Here is a 20,286-nt window from a genome sequence, read left to right as displayed (position 1 = left end):
GAATATGTGCTTCCATTTAATATTTTGAAAAGCAAAATACAAGTCTAAGTCACTAGAAGACTAAAGTTCTAATTTGTGTTATGTTTTAAATTAACAGGCACAGGTATGAAAACTACAAGGAAAAGCCGTGCGTCTATAAGGGCTGATGAAAAATAGCATGTAAAATATTATCCTTCTAATATAGTTAAAATGCCGAACAAACAAATGGAAAGGTGGAGTTTAAGACTTACGCTGACTTTAGCGTAAATGTGTCTGTAGTAGAGCTCCTTGTATAGAATAATAAAAACAGCATCTGCAAAAGATCGTTTAGAAGGTAAATACACAGCTGACTGGACCTCAGTACTTATCCCCAGTAATAAATTATTCAGGATACTAGGTGACACCTACAACTTACCAGATATGCAATGTTACAAACCTTTTTTTAAATATATAAATTGCACCCCCTCTTCTGCCTTTAGGTAACCAAAAGACTTCAAAGTAAAATTAAGTTTCTACTCAAACTTCAAAATTTCACAAGGTATCGTAGGGACAGTGGCACCTGAAGCAGCAAAGGCATGACAGACTTGAGCGGCCCGAGGACCACCAAAAATTTATCCTCAGATTCCAACTTCGTAACCCAGGATAGTCACAGACACCGATCAGGTGTCATAATGCATGGGGTGGGAAGTTCAGGCTGCCAAAGACCTTCAGTTCTTTTCTGTGTCCAGGAGAAGCACTCCAGCCTTTAAGGACCACTTGTTCGACAGCTCAAGACCCGGAAATACCGGCCGCAGTTCGGAAATTAGTCCAAACTAACTAAGCATCTGATTGGAAATAGGAGCAGCAGTTTCATTTCAATATTGAAATAAGACCTCTGTTCACTTCGGGCCAGGGCCACCTAAAAAATGCAAGGGTCTGATCAATTTAGCAGTGGCCTGATGCACACATAGAACAGGCACTGGCTGCTACCCTGTTAAATTGGTTTTTGCTGCATCCATTTCACTCCCGGACACTGGGCACAACTTGTTAAATTTAGACCTCAGGTGTTCCGCAGATCTGATGATGATCTTGTTTCAGGGTGGGCTATATTGTGTGGAAATAAGCAGATGTCCTTAAGGATCAAGATAACGCATTCTGTGATAGGAGATTTAAACAGAATTGATTATTTTTCGTAGGCTTAGTAATCTTATGTTAATTGTATATCAATTATATTCAAGTCGTGGGCATCTAGGGATTCACTTTTGCTCTTGAATAAGTACGACTGAAACTGAGGTTGGCAAGGTTTGGAAATGCATGCTTGTAACATGTCTTGCTGCAAATAAAACCATATAAAGTGTATAAAGATTAAGTTCCAGTTTTGTCCTTTAATGGTATAGAACATCTTATTCTACTGCTGGGACACAACTTAGGTAGTCCATGAGCAAGTACATTAACATAAAACATCATTTTGTACAAGCTGAAAGCGAGAACTATACCATTTCGACATATGGATGCAATAGCTTCTGCCTCAGGCCAAGGGGAGTTTTTGAAGAACCTTTCTGTCAATTTGTTCCAGCTGAGGAAACAGGAGAATTAAAAGACATCACTCAAAATTTCAATAATTGCTCACATTGCAACTGTATAATATTCACACCACAGACACGCTTTTCTGACCAGTTTTGAGCTGTTGAGTTTCAGCATCTTTTTAACAAGTTAAATATGATTCTGGTCCATAATCCTACCAAATGAAGCATTTTACCGTATTCAATGATGAGTGCCTATGTGACAGACTTCCCAATTTTCTTTCCTCCTCCTCTTCAAATAAATGACAGTCACCAATAATTAAAACGGAAAATTCAGGAAAAAAATTCTTTATCGAATGTGTAGCAACAAATATGGAACTCACTTTCACGATGAGTAGGTAAAGCGAGTATCATAGATGCATTTAAGGGGAAGCCAGATAAGCAGATAAGGATAAAGGAATAGAAGAACATGTTGATGAGATGAGAAGAAGCGGGATGGGAGCAGGCTGACGTGCAGCATAAATGCTGGCAGAGACCGGTTAGGCAGAACGGCCTGTTTATGAGCTGCAGGCTCTTATGTAATCTCTCCAGAAGGTACTGCGGGGTTGTAGTTCCGAGAGCACTAGGTAACCTTCCGATAGCTCTTCCAAGAGCTCAGTTGTTACGTATGAACTTAGTAAAGTTCTGGTGGGCTATTTGACTGTTCAGGGTTTCACAGGCAAGTCTGATCCTGTCCTTCCAGCAAGGTCACGCAGCCAAGCTTGAAAATAAGACACAGGGGAGGTTAGAATGGGATGTACTAAAACGCGTTCAAGCACGTGCGGTGAATATTGTTTTGTCCAGATGTTTCAGAGTTCATTCGATGCAAAAAAAAGTAATTTAAGGTGTAGAATAAACTCAGGGTGATAGGTCTCTGCCTCCTTCGATGACTCTGAGCCATTTGGCCCACGAAGATACCTTGTTTGAATCCCAGTGTGCGCTGAGTTAATTTACTTCAAAATGCCATGGGAGTGTTACAATTCCTGGTCGCTATAGTGACCCCTGAGAGCAAGTACCAGTACGTGGACATTGGACGAACGTGTTGTCTCAGCACCAATAACAGAATACCATCAAAGCTTATGCATAAAAGCCACTTAAGCAAGGTATCCGATGTCGTGTCAGATGGAATTCTACCCCCAGTTAACAAGTCAACAACTTCAAGAGAAAAGGAAGAGAATAGAAACAAGAAAGCAACAAGTAATTCCCTGAGGAATAAAAACTCCACTGGAAAAGTGGCAGACATTGCTGTTAATTGCGTATCAATTAAGTGTTTAACTGAATTCAGGCGATGGGCATTAACTGGGGATTCATTTGTGCTCCTATATGTAGAACATAAACTGCAGCTGGTTGGGTTTGAAGGTGCAAGTTTGTTATGTGCATCTCCGTAAATAAAAAAAAATTACAAAGTGTGTAACGATTAGGTTCCAGTTCTATCCTTCACCGGCTGGCTTTCTGGATCGGAGGCATTGCGAACAAGAGGAGTTACGGATAATATTAGATTAAAAGAAGTGGCTTACAACGTTGCCAAAATAAACCTGAGGATTAGAGTGTTTCAAAAATTGGCAAAGGGCGATCAACAAATTGATAAAGGAGGGAAAAAATAGAATGAGAGTAAACTAGGAAGGAATACTAAAACATATTAGAAGAGTGTTTACAAACATGCAAAATGGAAGAGATTAGCTAAAGTAAATGTGTGTCCCTTGGAGGCAGAGACAGGAGAAATTATAACGGGGAGTAAAGAAATAGCAGAGACATTAACCATATGTTTTGTGTCTGTCTTCAAGCAGATGACACCCAGGGGATGCACGCTGACACATAAAATGACGCGTGTTGACGTCGGGCGAGCGTCCCGACGTCACCGCGCATCATTCAGATCTTTCATTCGGCGGGTGCGCGTTGGAGCCAGCTGTGCGCCCGCCGAACTGCCAAAGGCCTGTTAAGACCATTAAAAAGCTAATTAAACTAATTATCAATGCTGCCCACCCAACCTTGAGGTTGGCGGGCGGGCGAAGAGCCCAAGCGGCCTTCGCATTTTTCAGGATACCTCATCTATGGGCGGGATGAGGTTTCCTGAAGGTCTAATAAGATCTATAAATAATTTATTCACATTTCATAAACATGTCCCAGCTCATGTGACATTGTCACATGAGGGGACGTGTCTAAATAATTTTTACCTTATTTCAATATAAGCTTAATCTCCGAGACAGCTCCGTGCCTCGGAGATTTCTGCGCTTTTTCATGCGCATGCGTGAAAGAGCACAGGCTCTGATCTCCCTCTTCTCCCCCGCCCATGTAGCGCTGAGCGCTACTGGCCGTGCGTCACGCTGGGCGGACTTTAATTGGCCTGCCCGCGTAAAATGGCGCCTAGGATCGGCTCTGCGCCCACTCCCGACCGGCCTGCCCAGAACAATTCTTCCCCCAAGGACATCCAGGGGGTCTTCAGTTAAAGTTGTGGCTGTGTTCTTGAAAATTGCAACTTTAAGCGAATCACAGGTTCCCACAGGAATTAATGTTAAAGCCAGAGTTAGGTTCCTTTGGATACTTCTCACCCAGAAAAAACAAGGTACAAGTTGAAATACTGTACCATACATGTGCATTCCTAACTGAAATACCTTACAAAATAAAATACATCACTAACTATAAAAGAAATACAATGTACAATATAAAATGTATAAAAGAATTATGGTACACTCACCTACATAACAGTGCTTTTAGATGGAGCACGGTCAATCTAGTAGCAGAAGTTAGGAAGCACTGGGCTAGGGGTCAAGGGGGGCGCGATGCTGGGGCGGGAGGCAGACGGAGGTGTGAGGCCAGGGGCTGGAGGGGGAGGCACGAGGCCCAGGGATGAGGCTAGGGATGAGGCAAGGCTGGCAGCAGGAGGAAGAGAGACTGAGGGCAAGGGTGGATGTGCTGCAGGAGAGGTCATGTGAGCAAGCAGGCCACAGAAGAGGAAGTCTGTGGCAAACGACGTTAAAGTGACACTTGGCGACGCTATATAGATATACTGGCACTACTTTATGTATGATGTTAAAGTGAAACAATGTTAAGTGGGTTAAGTGGCTAAGTGATGACTTTACTGGAAATTGCGGAGAGCCAAGGGCTAATTGAGAGAGAGAAACTTAGAAGTAATTAAAATTAGTGAAGAAAAAGCACTAGAGAAACTATTGGGGCTAAAAGCTGACAAATCACCCTGGGCTTTTAAAAGAAATGGAAGCAGAGAACGTGGAAGCGTTGGTTTTGACCTTCAGAATTCCCCACATCCTAAAATGGCCCCCCTGGATTGGAAGATAACAAATATAATAAACCCATTGCTCAAGTAATGAGAGAGGGAGACACAGGGAATTGTAGCCAGCCATCCTGACATCAGTAATATGGAAAATGCTAGAAGCTATTATTAAGGACATGGCAACAGAGCACTTAGAAAATCACAATAGGATTAGGCAGAGTTTTAGGAAAGTGAAATCATGTTTGAAAAATCTATTTAGTTTTTTTTGGGAATGTAACCAGTAGGGTAGATAAAGGAGAAACCAGTAGCTGTAGTATATTTGGGTTTTCAGAAGGCATTCAACAAAGAGTCAAGAGGTTGGTACAAGATTAGGGCTCATGAGATTCATGGTAACATATTAGCAAGAATTGAAGATTGAGTAACGGACAGAAAAAAAGACTAAAATTAAATGGGCCACTTTCAGGATGGCAGGGTGCAACGAATAAGGTGCCACAAAGATCAGTGCTCGAGTCTCACCTATTTTCAACCTATGACGATGACTTCAATGAGGGGACTGAGTGTGTGACATGTCGATACAAAGCTAGGTGGGAAAGTGAGCTGTGAGGACATAAAGAAGCTGCAAAGGGATCTCAACTAGTTAAGTGATTGGGAAAGAAAGTAGCAGATGGACTTTCAAGTGGGGAAGTGTGAAATTATCCACTTCGACAGGAAGAATGGAAAATCAGAATTTTTTTTAAAAGAAAGACTAGAAAATGTTGTCATATAGAGGGATTTGGAGGCCTTGTACACCAATCACAGAAAGTCAAAATGCAGGTGCAGCAATTAGGAAGGCAACTGGTATGCTAGACTTTTTGCAAGGGAGTTGGCAATATAAGTGTCATGAAGTCTTACTGCAACTAAATAGGGCTTTGATGAGACAACACCTGGAGTGTGTATGGTTTTGCTCTCCTTAAGATATACTTGCCCTGGAGGGACTGCAACAGAGGTTCACGAGATTAATTCTTAGGATGAGAGGCTGTTGTCCGAGGAGAGATTTAGTAGAATGGGACTGTACCCTCTTGAATTTAGAACAAGAGGTGATCTCATTGTATGTATATATGTATAAAATTCTTAGGGGGCTTGACAGGATAGATACTGAGAGGGATATGCTAATATGGCAGGAAAGTGTTGATGGCACAGCAGGCTCGAGGATCCATACGGCCTTCCCCTGCTCCTGTTTCTTATGTACTCATGTTCTCCCCTGCAAAGCATGGATCAAAAGTAGCAAATGGGCAGAAAAAAAAATCTTGCCTTTTTACAACGTGCAGCCTAGCGTGAAAGCAGTTTGACAAACATGTGTGCTGCAAAATTACTTCCTGCATTTACTGACCCACAAACAAAATGCAATATATATTTACTACCAGTACCTGTTTTCATAGATATCCTGAATTTCATAAAGCTTCTGTTCAATCAAATCGCTGGACACACGATTAGACTGTAACTCGTAGACCTTCTGGTCGATCAGGTCAGTAACAGTTTTGTGGAAGTACTGGATGAAGTTTTTGATTACTTCCGGGATCACGTGATAAGTTTGCTGTTCATACTGCCGCTCGTAAGCAAGGTCCTGTTTGGGGTCACCTGAGGATGTAGGAGAGACTTTTACAAATACTTGCATTTCCTTCCTAATGTTCTTTCCCTCGTTCCCCCACCCTAAAAGGTGCAGAATACGTTGAGGTACCATTAGGATGCCGACCCTTTGGTAATTTACCCAAGTGAGCAATTCTAAGCCGAACGCACATTTCAGCCGATGCCCACATTTGCAATGAGGGGTCACAAGTAAGGAGGGTGGCTGAACTCTCCTTTCTGTAGCTTTAGTGCTGAAACAACTGTAGTGAATCCAAGCCATACTAGATGTCAAACCCAAAATTATCCAGTTCCAAAGGATTTGAAATTGGACTCGAAACGTTAACTCTGTTCCTCTCTCCACAGCTGCTGCCCGACCTGCTGAGGTTTTCCAGCATTTTCTGCTTATATTTCAGATTTCCAGCATCTGCAATATTTTGCTTTTATTATCCTGGTCTCTCTGGCTTGGTACAATACCAGGTGGCGCGCTCATCTACTGAGCCAGCTCTGCCTTTCAAATAGTCACATTTAACGTCAGTGTGCCCCTCCAAGTTGCAGGCTATTTACAGCATAGCGATCCCACAATCAGCTAGGACTCCTGGGACACGTATGACAGCCAGGCCTGACTGTTAAAATCCATTGGACCTCCATGGCCCCGGATGCACTGCCCACATTGGGGACTTGTGCATAAGGTATCTGCCCTCCCCAACTCCTTTAAGATTGGGGGCCGATGTGACCAATTCAGCGACTCATTCACTCTCTGTAAGAGAGGCTTGAATCGCTTAGCTCAGCTCCTCTCTACAGTTCATGCCAATAATCATTGCAGGCTACACACTTGCACACATTGACTTGTCAACAGCTTCAAAGCAAGCATGCCAAATAAAAAAAAAATTAAACTTGAAGATTTACCAGTGTGAAGGTCATACTCGGCATTGTAGGCATATGGATCGTACTGTGAAAAACAGAAAAAAAGACTTCGCATCAATGGAACAAACACACAAGATTCCTGAACAAGAGGAGAAAATTGCAATGGGTGCAGGTATTTTTCAGGTGAGACAAATTATGCACACAACAAAAACAAAATTATGTAAAAATAATCTGTCCCACTACCAACTTTTAACCTATTAAATATTAACTGACACAATGCACTCTGCAACAGTCTAGCACATGGCAGAATTATGCACAGAATGACCTGCAAGGAGAAACTTCAAAATTACAAAAAAAAGAAACATGCCATTTGGCACAAATGGTCTATACCAGTATTAATGTTCACTACAAGCTCCCTCTCACCTTTCTTCATCTAACTATGTAAGAACTGGAAAAAAATAACAGACATAACAGATTTTAAGCAAGTGCAGAAGCAGGGAAAATGGGGGAAAGGAAAGTGGCGGTGGTGGCAGGGGAAGGGACAGCGCAGGAAGGGTCTGTGATAAGATGCAAGGCAGGAGAGGTTAAATGACAAAAGGACACAATGCCTTTGTCTGTTAAGTCTGTATCTCTCTCCCCAGATGCTGCCTGGCCCACTCAGTCATTCCAGCATCCACAACAGTTTGCTTTTGTATTAGTGTTCAGGGATCTCCTCACAGCATCCCTGAAGAGGTCAAATGTACCCAACGACTCTTGGGACACCGTGGTTTGTGACTGACCAAAATGGAGGCGGCTCATCTGAGAAGGCATCGCACGCATCGAGAGACTTTGTCGGGAACGCCCAGAGGCGAAGTCAAGGTGTTGGAGGGAGCACAAAGACCCCCAAACAACCCACCGACCCAATTCTTTTCAAGCATCACCTGCCCCACATGTGGCAGAGTCTGCAGATCAAGCATTGGACTCATCATCCATTTCAGAACCCATCAAACCGGAGTTGAAGCAAGTTCCGAGGGACTGCCTAAGATGATTAGCGTTTAATGCACTGCCACTACTCTTCAAGGAATGCCCACCTCGAAGAAGTTCAGCTCTCCTCTCAGACAGGATTTCAGTTTCTCTCTTTTCACCTTGTTCACCTTCATTGCTTTCTGTTGCCCTTCTCACGTCCGATCAGATATCTACCAAAACTTGCTTTCACAGCCACGCCTCTTGCCTTAGCAACTGGCTCCGATTTATTCCACGTGGATTGCAATTGAAATCCCCACCCGTCATGTCGGACAGTCATGAAAAGCGCTATATAAATGCAAGTCTTCCCTTTTTTGAAAAAAAATGGTGAATTTAACTCTCCTGGACAAATGTATCACAAAAGAAACCCATCAAATGATTGCCCTCAAAACTATGAAGGGGTTCAGCACGGTGCATGTGGAAAAATTGTTTCCACTACTGGCTAAGTCCAGATAAGGCGGCATCGACACAAGAAAGCCACTAACAGATCAAATAAAGAAGTTAAAGATATCCTTTAGTGGTGAGAATGCACAACTCACTGGTTCCTGGAGTGGCTGGAGCAGATAGTACAGATGGATTTAAAGGGAAGCTTGGTGTTCACAGCAGACTGAAAGGGACACAGGGCGGGAAGAGGCTCATGTGAGAGATAAACACCAGTATAGAGTAGTTGGGCTGAAGTCTTTTGTTCTGTGCCAGAGAAAACTCCCAACCAAATCTGATCGTTCATTTGCTTCAAATATCTTCACTTTCTTTCCAAGTTTCACAATGTGAGTATTGCAGTTCCTCTTTCACTATTTGAAGGGGTTGCTCCTCAACTTTTGGCTCCACTTCAGTCCCCGGCTCTTGATCAACCATGGCGGAGGGGCGGGGGTGGGCAAATCTGAGGACCTCCTTGTTGGTCAGTTCCAGGCCAAAGTGGCATCTACAAGTCCAGGTTGCAGGCTGTCTGTGGGGGTGGTCACTCTGGCTTCCATGGTTTTGGCCGCACCCGGGCAGCCCTGGAGAGAGGGAGCACATTGTGTCCATCTTGGGAACTGCACAGATTGGAGTGTATAGGGGACACTGTAACAATGTTATTTAAGTTTATAAGTTTCCTTTGAGTTCCTTATTAATAGTTAGAAAAGTTAGGTACTTTTGCTTGATTTTTGCTTATTGCTTGGCATCCCAGATTTCAAAGGCCAATGTCACAGCAAATGTCTGTCACCAATATTGTAGTCCTGCATCAAATACTATTTAGTGTCTGAGCATAGGGCAATCCCAGCCCAAAAACATAAAGAGAAAAAAAATCTACGACCCTCCTTTTTTAAAATGCGTTTATGGGATGTGGACATCGCTGGCTGGGCCAGCATTTATTGCCCAGCCCTCATTGCCCTTGAGAAGGTGGTGGTGAGCTGCTTTCTTGAGCCGCTGTAGTCCCTGTGATGTAGGTACACCCACAGTGCTTGTGGCCACCAAAATTCTCATCTTTATGTCAACTGGTACCCACAAATAATTTGCGCAGTTCTTTCTCACTACATTCCTACCAGCTGTATTTGATACAACTTGTTATTTGAGAGCTATTCTTTGTGCTAGAAATGAAGATTCACCAAATTTGAATGACAAAAGTTTTAGAAAAGCTGTCAGGTGATTGAAAAGAATACATCAGCGTTGAATTAATAGATGATGGTAACAGTCTATGCCCCTCCAGGCATTCTGCACAGTCTAACTCCAATGGTCATGCTACCACACAAACTTTGACACAAGGAAGGAGCAGTTACAAGGTTACTACAGAATTTGAATTCTAAACAAGGACTTTGTCATGGAATAAGACTGGCAGGTTAGGAAACTGTTTTCTTTGACGTTAGATGCTGAAATTATAACAGGCAGATTTCAAAGAAATCGAGTGTTTATTCCTCAAATAATATTAAGCCCAACAGATGTAAACCTGGCTTCTCAACTCAGGAGAAAAGAGTTCCCAGTTAGACTTTCATATTCTATGCCTATAAACAAGTTATAAGGCCGAACACTTCACACAATTTGTATTTATATTCCAGGGCCTGTTTTCAGGCAAGGACAGCTTCATGTAGCTTTCTCCAGCGTGAGAGTTTGATTCCGTTAATGTTTTTGGTGAAAGGATGCCCAGGAACCCTGTAGTTAAAGTAGTATTGTTGTAATAATGATATTAATTTGACTGAAAATGTTTTGTGGGAATCTGTTCGTGTAAACGTAAATAGAAGATAGCCACTAATAAATCTAATAGGGGCTTCAGGAGAAATTTCATTATATGTTACAACATCCTCAACTTGCCTGGATGAGGGCGGCTCCAACAACACTCAAGAAGCTCAACACCATCCGGGACAGAGCAGCTGGCTTGATCGGCACCCCATCCACCACCTTCAACATTCACTCCCTCCACCACAGGCACACAGTGGCAGCAGTGTGTACTATCTACAAGGTGCACTGCAGCAACTCACTAAGGCTCCTTCGACAGCAACTTCCAACTCTACCATCTAACAGGACAAGGGCAACAGATGCATGGGAACACCACCACCTGTGAGTTCTTCTCCAAGCCACGCACACCATCCTGACCTGGAACTATATCACCGTTCCTTCACTGTCACTGGATCAAAATCCTGGAACTCCCTCCCTAACAGCACTGTGGGTGTACCTACACCACATGGACTGCAGCGGTTCAAGGTGGCGGTTCACCACCACCTTCTCAAAGGACAATTAGGGTTGGGCAATAAATGCTGGCCCAGCCAGCGGTGCCCACATCCCATGAATGAGGAGAAAAAAATTTACCCAGAGAGTGGATAGAATGCAGAACGCACTCCCATGTAGAGTAGTTGAGGCAAATAGCATAGTTGCTTTTAAGGAGAAACTGGATAAATACATGAAAGAGAAAGGAACAGGAGGACATGCAGACAGGGTGGGAGGAGGCTCACTTGGAGCATTAACACCGACACAGGCTAGATGGACCAAATGACATATTTCAGTGCTGTAAATTCCGTGTCATTAACTGTTGTGGTCTTACCTGTCTCAGAATAAATATTGTAGAGGACATCACTTGTAGCTGCTAAAAATAATCTCCTAAATTCTGAATTTACAATGATATGACCCAGTTTACAAGATTGGAAGCCAAGCCTATATAATTACAGTATAGCACTAAATAAAATGTTCTTACTCCAAAATCTTTAAGCCACGTTTACTATCAAATTAAACAAAACCCATCAAGTATGAAGATTTCAGAGCACTTTTAAAAATATTAGTAGGCATAACAGAAGTGACCAGCACATTTTTCAAACCACAATGGCCTGTCATCTTTGTGATGGGAAAAGTGTATTGGAGACCAACGGACAAGTCAAATTTTGCAGACTTCAGCAAATCTGCTTCAATCAAGTGCTGGTTTAAAAAATTAAAAAGGCGGGAGAACTCAAAATTGCTCTTTGAAGAGTTGTCATCTACTTTTCCTTATTTGTAGAAGTGTATCAGTGTGACAGGTACATTCTTAAGCAGAGTTTACCCTGCCGTGCTGCTCTGCTGAATAGGTTCAACCATTTGGCTGATAACATTAAAAAGGGAGGGTAAAAATATCAATGTTGGAAAACTTTCTGGGAGTTAACTTAAACGTAGTTTGTCAGCCGTGGCTCAGTTGGTAGCACACTCACCTCTGAATCACAAGGTTCAAGTACCACTTAAGGGCTTGAGCATAAAAATCAAGGATGACACCCCAACACAGTACTGAGGGAGCACTGCTATATCTGCAGTGCCCAAAACCGAGGCCCCATCTACCGCTCGGGTGGATGTGAATGATCCCAGGATATTATTTCGATGAAGAGCAGGGGAGTTATCCCTGGTGTCCTGCCCAATTTTTATCCCTCAATGAACACACACTAGAACTAGGGGACACAATGTAAGAATTAGAGGTCTTCCTTTAAAGATTAGGTGAATTGTTTTCTCTGAGGGGGTCGTTAGTATGTGGAATTCTCTCCCCCAGCGAGCAGTGGAGGCTGGGTCATTGAATATATTCAAGGCCGAGTTAGATGGATCTTTAAGGGAGTCAAGGATCACGGGGACCAGACAGGAGAGTGGGGTTAAGACCACAAACATAAGAAATAGGGGCAGGAGTAGGCCATTCAGCCCCTCAAGCCTGCCCCGCCATTCAATAAGATCATGGCTGATCTGCCCCAGGCCTCAACTCCTCTTTCGTGCCAACTCCTCATAGCCCTCAACAGATCAACCATGATCTTATTGAATGGTGGAGCGTGCTCGAAGGGCCAAATGACCTATTCCTGCTCCGACGTGTTTGATGGTCCTGTCACAAAAGAAAACGGGTTATCTGGTCATTACTACATTGCTGTTTGTGGGAGTTTCTGAATGTGAATTGGCTGCCACGTTTCCTATATTACAATAGTGACTTCACTTCAAAAGCACTTCATTGGCAGTAAAGCACTTTGATACATCTGGTGGTCCTGAAAAGCTTTACAAAAGCAAGCCTTTCTTTCTTCTCCTACTTTGCTTCTGGATGGTAATGCTTACAGCTTGACACGCTGAGGGACGCACTAAAGCTTAGGGCAGCCGCCGCAGAGGCGCAATGGGGAAAGGTTGCTGTCTAAGGCCTGTCAGACATAATGCACCAAGGCGCTGGAAAATGTATAGAACCCGTCGAGCTGCATGCTTGGCACTGAATGTACTTTGCGAATACAGAGCAGAGAAGGCTGAGGGGGGACCTGATAGAGATATACAAAATTATGAGGGACATAGATAGGGTAGATAGGAAGAAACTTTTCCCCTTAGCGGAGGTGTCAATAACCAGGGGGCATAGATTTAAGGTGGGGGCAGGAAGTTTAGAGGGGATTTGAGGAAAACATTTTTTCACCCAGAGGGTGGTTGGAATCTGGAACACACTGCCTGAGGGGGCGGTAGAGGCAGGAACCCTCACAACATTTTAGTAGTATTTAGATGAGCATGTCACAGCATACAGGGCTACAGGCCAAGTGCTGGAAAATAGGATTAGAATAGATAGGTGCTTGATGGCGACATGGACATGATGGGCCGAAGGGCCTGTTTCTGAGCTGTATAACTCTGACTCTAAGTATACTGAAACTTCTGTATGAAGGAAAGTTGAATTCTATTGCACTCTCTGTAATTTTTGAATTTGGAATGTTTTGCCCCCAGGTTGCATCCCTGACATAGGAATGTGTATTGTAAAAATCAAAGAGAATTACAATTGTATGGAGACACCTCAAAGCGGAATACACGGCATGGAGACAAGTCAAATTTTACGGCACTTTTAAGCTGAAATGCTTTGTCATGTACTTTTACAAATTTTACGAATGAAGTGTATTTTTGGAAAAAAAATTTGAAGCGATGGGGAGGAATAGGGAAACAAACCCACCAGCAAAAATGTCTAGAAATTAAATACAACATTACTCTTTAAAATAAATATGTTGATGAGCCAATGCTGGAAATTTAAACCAGAAAGGAAAAGGTAAAACATTTAAACCAGAAAGGAAAAGGTAAAACATCTAAACCAGAAAGGAAAAGGTAAAACATTTAAACCAGAAAGGAAAAGGTAAAACATTTAAACCAGAAAGGAAAAGGTAAAACATTTAAACCAGAAAGGAAAAGGTAAAACATTTAAACCAGAAAGGAAAAGGTAAAACATTTAAACCAGAAAGGAAAAGGTAAAACATTTAAACCAGAAAGGAAAAGGTAAAACATTTAAACCAGAAAGGAAAAGGTAAAACATTTAAACCAGAAAGGAAAAGGTAAAACATTTAAACCAGAAAGGAAAAGGTAAAACATTTAAACCAGAAAGGAAAAGGTAAAACATTTAAACCAGAAAGGAAAAGGTAAAACATCTAAACCAGAAAGGAAAAGGTAAAACATCTAAACCAGAAAGGAAAAGGTAAAACATCTAAACCAGAAAGGAAAAGGTAAAACATTTAAACCAGAAAGGAAAAGGTAAAACATCTAAACCAGAAAGGAAAAGGTAAAACATCTAAACCAGAAAGGAAAAGGTAAAACATCTAAACCAGAAAGGAAAAGGTAAAACATCTAAACCAGAAAGGAAAAGGTAAAACATCTAAACCAGAAAGGAAAAGGTAAAACATCTAAACCAGAAAGGAAAAGGTAAAACATCTAAACCAGAAAGGAAAAGGTAAAACATTTAAACCAGAAAGGAAAAGGTAAAACATTTAAACCAGAAAGGAAAAGGTAAAACATTTAAACCAGAAAGGAAAAGGTAAAACATTTAAACCAGAAATTTAAAAAAAATAAAACAGGTTTTGAAGAAGGCAGAACATGTTGAGCCTTTGTTTTAATTCTACAGCTACAGGAAATAAATTAATACAGTCACTTGAAGATAATATGAAGAGTGTTGGGGTTTTATGGATAAATTGAGGTTCCTTTGGGCCTCAGGCTGCAGGAACCATGTGTTGGGACATTAACGAAAACAACCGAAATTATCAGCGAGAAACCCGGCTCCCGCCACAAACTCACCTCCGTCGCATATTCTTCCGTAAAAGCCGACATCTCTCAACCACCCCACACCGAAAAAAAAAACACAATTATATAATGTTTTTCAATTGAATTTTCCACAGAGACAGGAAGTCACAGCCACCCGGCCTCTGGTGCCCTGCAGGAAAGGGTCCCCCGTGCGGCTCAAGTGCCGAAGAACAGTTCCACTGTGCAAACAAAAAAGAGCAGCAGTGAAACCTCTGCAGCCACCATGGAAAGTTGTCTTAATGTGAATTTTTTTTACCTCTCTCTTCTTTCCTACTTATTTCCACCCCCTATTGTGAAATGTTTACCTCTCTCTTCTTTCCTACTTATTTCCACCCCCTATTGTGAAATTTTTACCTCTCTCTTATTTCCACCCCCTATTGTGAAATTTTTACCTCTCTCTTTCCTACTTATTTCCACCCCCTATTGTGAAATTTTTACCTCTCTCTTCTTTCCTACTTATTTCCACCCCCTATTACACTTTTAAAAAAAGATATTTACACTCTTCCTTTTATTTTTTCCACCTTGACTTGGGTGTTAAAGATCCCAATATGACACTATTTCAAGGATGAGCCCTAGGGCACTCTCCGGCTGAAAGGCCACAGTTCTTTCTCCACATTATTTCCAGCATTTTCTTCTTTCTTCATCTCAGATCCCCAGCCTCTGCAGTATTTTGTTTTTTTTTTCCCCTCTCTGTAATGGAGCTCTCCTCCAGTGTCCTAGCCAATATTTATAACTAACCCTCAAACAACAGAACTAAAATAAACACCCAGGTTACCTGGCTGTTACCACATTCCTGTTGGCAGAAGCTTGCTGTGCTCAAATTGGTTGCTGCATTTCCTGTCACAACTAGAGTTGCCAACTCTCCAGGATTGGCATGGAGTCTCCAGGGATTGAAGATCGATCTCCAGGATGCCGCTGTGTCCGAAAGGTCATTGGGACAGTACAAAGATTTTGATTTTTTTTGGTCATTTTCTTTGAACATTTCTCTTTACTAGATATAAAAATATTGAAAATGGGGAAACAAAGTCACTCAAACGGGTGACAGTCAAGCATCATCCAATTGGTTAATCGATCTTCTTGCTTTCCAATTGGTGTAGGAAGGAAGTGTGTCACAAGGATGGATGTGTTGGCCAACTAATGGCAGGAGTGTGGGGGGGGCAAGTCATGTGATGAAACATCCAGGAATACATTTACTCATAGTTGGCAACCCTAGTCACAACAGACTGTGCTTCAAAAGTAGTTCTTTTGCTGTAAAGCACTTTGGAAGATCCTGAAAGCTGGTATATAAATGCAAATTTACTGTTATTTCCAAAGGCAGTACCAAGGGACTGCAATATGAAGAAAAATTTAAAATTGCATAACCAAGGATGTTTGTTAGGTTATTTTGAAACACAGGTATGTCCATATATTTTGGGTTCTTATGCAATATTAATTGTGGGCCATACATACATACAATGAAAAGAATTTACATTTATCTGGGATCACGAATCAATTGCTGGGTTGACCTGCTGTGTGGGGTATTCAGAGTCAATGCAAGATGGGAGTCTGCACAATGTGCAGCCTCAGAGCACCAGGAGAAAGGAGGTGATGCTGTTCTGTTTGTGCACTTCATGGCAATTTTTACACATCCTGCTGACAATGAGCCATGCATCTCTCCGGTAAGGTTGCTAACTCTGGTTGGACACAGTCCTGGAGATTTCATCACATCTTACCTGGTGGAGCAAATGTTTTTCTCCCATCTCCAATACTTTTATAATGAGTAAGTTAAAAAGCATTGAAAAAAAGCACTCAATTCATTTAATGACCTCACTCCTGCCATGATCTTTCTCCTGGATTGTTCACCGCAGTATCCTGGAGGTTTAATCTTCAATTCCTGGAGACTCCAGGGCAATCATGGAGGGTTGGCAACCCTACTCTCCAAGTGCACAATAGTTCCCACAAATTAGTGCCAACATAGGCATCCGCGGACTGGGCACTGAGACGAAAGACCAGCCACAGTCCTCAAAGATACTTTGAAAGAATAAAAGACTTGCATTTATATAGCACACCGGACACCTCAAAGAACTTTACAGCCAACTTTCGGACAGCAATCACTGTTGTAATGTAGGGGACACAACAGCCAGCTTGCAAACAGCAAACTCCCACAAAGAGCAACACAATCGTGACCAGATAATCTGTTCTTGTGATGTTGATTGGTAAGAAATATTGGCCAGGACTCGGGGGACAACTGAAATAAGAAGAATATATCAGAACCTTCTGATGAATGGTCATCGACCTGAGAAGTTAATTCTATTTCTCTCCATAGATGCTGTTTGACCTGCTGAGTATTTCCAGAATTTTTTGTTTTTATTTCAGATTTCCAGCATCTGCAGTATTTTGCTTTTGTACTGGGGATAACTCCCCTGTTCTTCTTCAAAATAGTGCCTCAGGATCTCTTACATACATCCAAGAGGCAGATGGGGCCTCAAATTTCTGAAATACAGATCTTCCAACAGTGTTGTGTTCCCACAGTACTGTATTAGAGTGTCAGCCTTGTGTTCAAATGGGACTTGAACATGCAACCTTGTTACTCAGAGGCAAGAGCACTACCAACTGAACCACAGCTGATACTTGTTTCACCATTTGTCTATTTGGCACAATCAAAAGTTTGATGTGATTGGTTGAGACAACACAACTTTCAACTCATTCTTGGCCTATTCATACCAGCATGTCTGCAAACATGTGTACATTTAACAGGTCCAGATGTTCTTTTGCCCATTGTTCCCCAGCTGTGTCACACCATTTGTGAGAATCAGCTGCAAAGGTCATATTTATGCATTTTCTGGTAGTCTGGCTGTGCACTTAACTGGCAGTGAATTCTGATGACATCTCTATAGATTCATGTTCAAATGTATTCCTCTGCAGGATGCAGAGAAGCTTAGCATCATCGGTCCCTGAGCCATCGCACCTGCTAAACATGGTAGTGCCTTGACCTCAGACCTTCACAGAGTATGCCATTTCAGAGGGCAGTTATGATAGTGTGGCCATATGTTCCCATTTTCAGGGATAGGCTCCTGGATAAGGTACTATGTCACCAGCCAAACAATGTCTTATATTTCACCTTTCTCCTAACTATGCTTCAGTTCTGCCGAAGGGTCATGAAGACTCGAAACGTTAACTGATTTCTTCTCCACCGATGCTGCCAGACCTGCTGAGTTTTTCCAGGTAATTCTGTTTTTGTTTTGGATTTCCAGCATCCGCAGTAGCTTTTAGCTTTTTGTTTTTATCTCAATGTCTTCAAAGGGCTCCTTTGTTCATGAAGGTCATCCCTGAAAATACTAATTTTATATCTTCCTACTGGAATATTTCAAATGCATAATTGAGGTACAGCACAGCATACAGTGTAGGTCACCTCAGATAAAGATGTCTGCTAAATGTCTAAACAACAATTTGTATTTGATAATAAGTGCATGAGAGAATTAAGAGAAATATCCAGGATGTTTCTATTACTTTCTTTGACCATAATATAGCTGGTACAACACTATTGTAGTTGCCTTAGCTACAACGCTGACTGAGTGACTGATGACATAGAACAGTAGAGATTCAGTGTAACATGAAAACGGCTTTGCCAAAAAAGCATAATTGCTGCTTTGGCAATCAGCTTCAAAAAGATTTTCCATATTTACGACCAACTGGAAAAGAAACATCGGAATTACGTTCACTATGCCACTATTTCCAGTTCAAGTGGAGATAGAACATACATAAAAGAGCATAAAGGCATCACTGAACAGAACGATTGTCTTACAGCATGTACTAATTCAAGTTCTGTTACTGATTTCTTTTTTCCTTGCAAAGTTGAGACAACATAGTCTAGGCCAAGTGGAAGGTGGGTATGCAAAGCTAATGTTCCTGAATAGTGTTATTGTATTCGTTATAACCAATGTCTGAATTTGCTTCAATAGTGTGACATCACATCTGCATCACAATGCACGTTTGGTTTACATTTGGAAGTGTCAATTCCACATTGTTTTGCATCTGGAGTCAAACATAAGCCAGGCTGGGTGAGGATGATTAATTTTCTTCCTTAGAGTAAGCCGTATGCATTCTGTTTTTTTAATGACAATCCAGTTATCACAATTACTAATACAACAAGTGCATGAAATGTGCCAAGGCATTTCTCAGGAGCATTTTAAATATGAAGCAATATGAGACACTGAGCCACATTATGAGACATTGGGACAGATGGTGAAAAGTTTGGTCAGAGGTAGGTTTTAAGGAGCATCTTAAAGGAGAAAAGTGAGATAGAGAGGTTTAGAGACGGAAATTCCAGAGACCTGGACAGCTGAAGGCACAGCCACCAAAGGTGAAGTGATTAAAATCGGATATGTTCAAGAGGCCAGAATAAGGTGTTGGGAGGAGGTAACAGAGAAAGGGAGAAGCACAGCCATGGAGGGACTTGAAAACAAAGATAAGAATTAAAAAAAAACTCATATCACTTGACAAGGAGCCAATGTAGGTCAGTAATGCACAGGGCTAAACAGGATGCGAATAGCAGAATTTTGGATGATTTAAAGTTTATGTAGGGTAGGAGATAGAGTGCATTGGAATAGTCAAGTCTAGCGGTAACAAAGGCATGCATGAGGGTTTCAGAAGCAGATGAGCAGAAGAAATCCCAGAGTAAAAGCACAATACTGCAGATGCCAGAGGACTTAAAATCAGAAATTGCTGGAAAAAACAGCTGGCAGCATCTGTAGAGAGAGAAACAATTAATGTCGAGTCCATTGCGATTCTTGGGTTCTGAAACAGTCATATTGGATTTGAAAAGTGAACTCTTTCCCCACAGATGCTGCCAGACCTGCTGAGTTTTCCCAGCACTTTGTTTTTATGTCAAATCCCAAATTTATTTAATCAATTGGACTTAAATTCCACATGATGCCATGGCAGGATTTGAACTCATGTCTCTGGATCATTAGATCCAGGGCTCGGGATGACCTACCCAGTATAGGGTTGCCAGCTATGATTGAATGTGTTCCTGGAGGTTTCATCACATGATGTGCCCCCACGCTCCAGCCATTCGGTTGGTCAACACATCCATCCTTGTGACGCACTGCCTTCCTACGCCAATTGGAAAGCAAGGATACTCCTTACCCAACTGGATGACGATTGACTGCCAGTCAAACAGCCTTTGTCCCCCATTTGCAATATTTTTTTTATAATGTTCAAACCCCAAAAGACAAAACAATACCCCCCCAATCTTCTTTAAATGTCCTGATGATTTTTTTTTCTCCAGGGCTGCAACACAGCAGGGTCCTGGGAGATTGACCTTCCATCCCTGGAGACTCCAGGCCAAACCTGGAGAGTTGGCAACCGTAGCCCAGCCACACCACCATCAGATACCCTGACTCAGCAGCGAAAGGGTCAGGATAGCTGCCATCAGGCAGTCAGCTGGACCGCCTTCAACGGTTGAAGGACCCCCCCTCACTTATCCTCTGGGTGCCGCCCACTCCGCGCAAGCGGCCCATCTAATTGGGTAGGAGTGACATCATCAGTTACTGACGGCCGTTCCGATTGGCTGGCCACCGCATCAATCAGCCGGGC

General features: G+C 42.2%; 1 protein-coding gene and 1 long non-coding RNA gene across 3 annotated transcripts in view; one reads left to right on the top strand and one right to left on the bottom strand.

Annotated features, from left to right (window-relative positions):
• Positions 1-1,310, top strand: part of LOC144669623 (uncharacterized) — a 56,199-nt gene extending 54,889 nt beyond the window's left edge. For both annotated transcript variants that reach the window (XR_013573701.1, XR_013573702.1), the window contains one exon: positions 98-1,310. This is a non-coding gene — a long non-coding RNA (uncharacterized LOC144669623). The remainder of the gene's footprint in view (positions 1-97) is intronic.
• The window catches only part of eif3s6ip (eukaryotic translation initiation factor 3, subunit 6 interacting protein), a 36,709-nt gene extending 21,739 nt beyond the window's left edge, over positions 1-14,970 (bottom strand). Inside the window, exons 1-5 of the mRNA XM_078532170.1 lie at positions 14,704-14,970; positions 7,261-7,303; positions 6,156-6,366; positions 1,455-1,534; positions 231-292 (exon numbers count right to left, since the gene is read on the bottom strand). Of these exons, the coding sequence (XP_078388296.1) occupies positions 231-292; positions 1,455-1,534; positions 6,156-6,366; positions 7,261-7,303; positions 14,704-14,736 (429 nt within the window). The 5' untranslated portion in view covers positions 14,737-14,970. The remainder of the gene's footprint in view (positions 1-230; positions 293-1,454; positions 1,535-6,155; positions 6,367-7,260; positions 7,304-14,703) is intronic.
• Between the last annotated feature and the right edge of the window lie 5,316 nt (positions 14,971-20,286).

The sequence above is a fragment of the Cetorhinus maximus genome, chromosome 29, assembly GCF_964194155.1.
Source record: "Cetorhinus maximus chromosome 29, sCetMax3.hap1.1, whole genome shotgun sequence".
NCBI classification, from domain to species: Eukaryota; Metazoa; Chordata; class Chondrichthyes; order Lamniformes; family Cetorhinidae; genus Cetorhinus; species Cetorhinus maximus.
The sequence above is the reverse complement of the archived record's forward strand: the minus strand, read 5'-3'. Positions and strand labels throughout refer to the sequence as shown.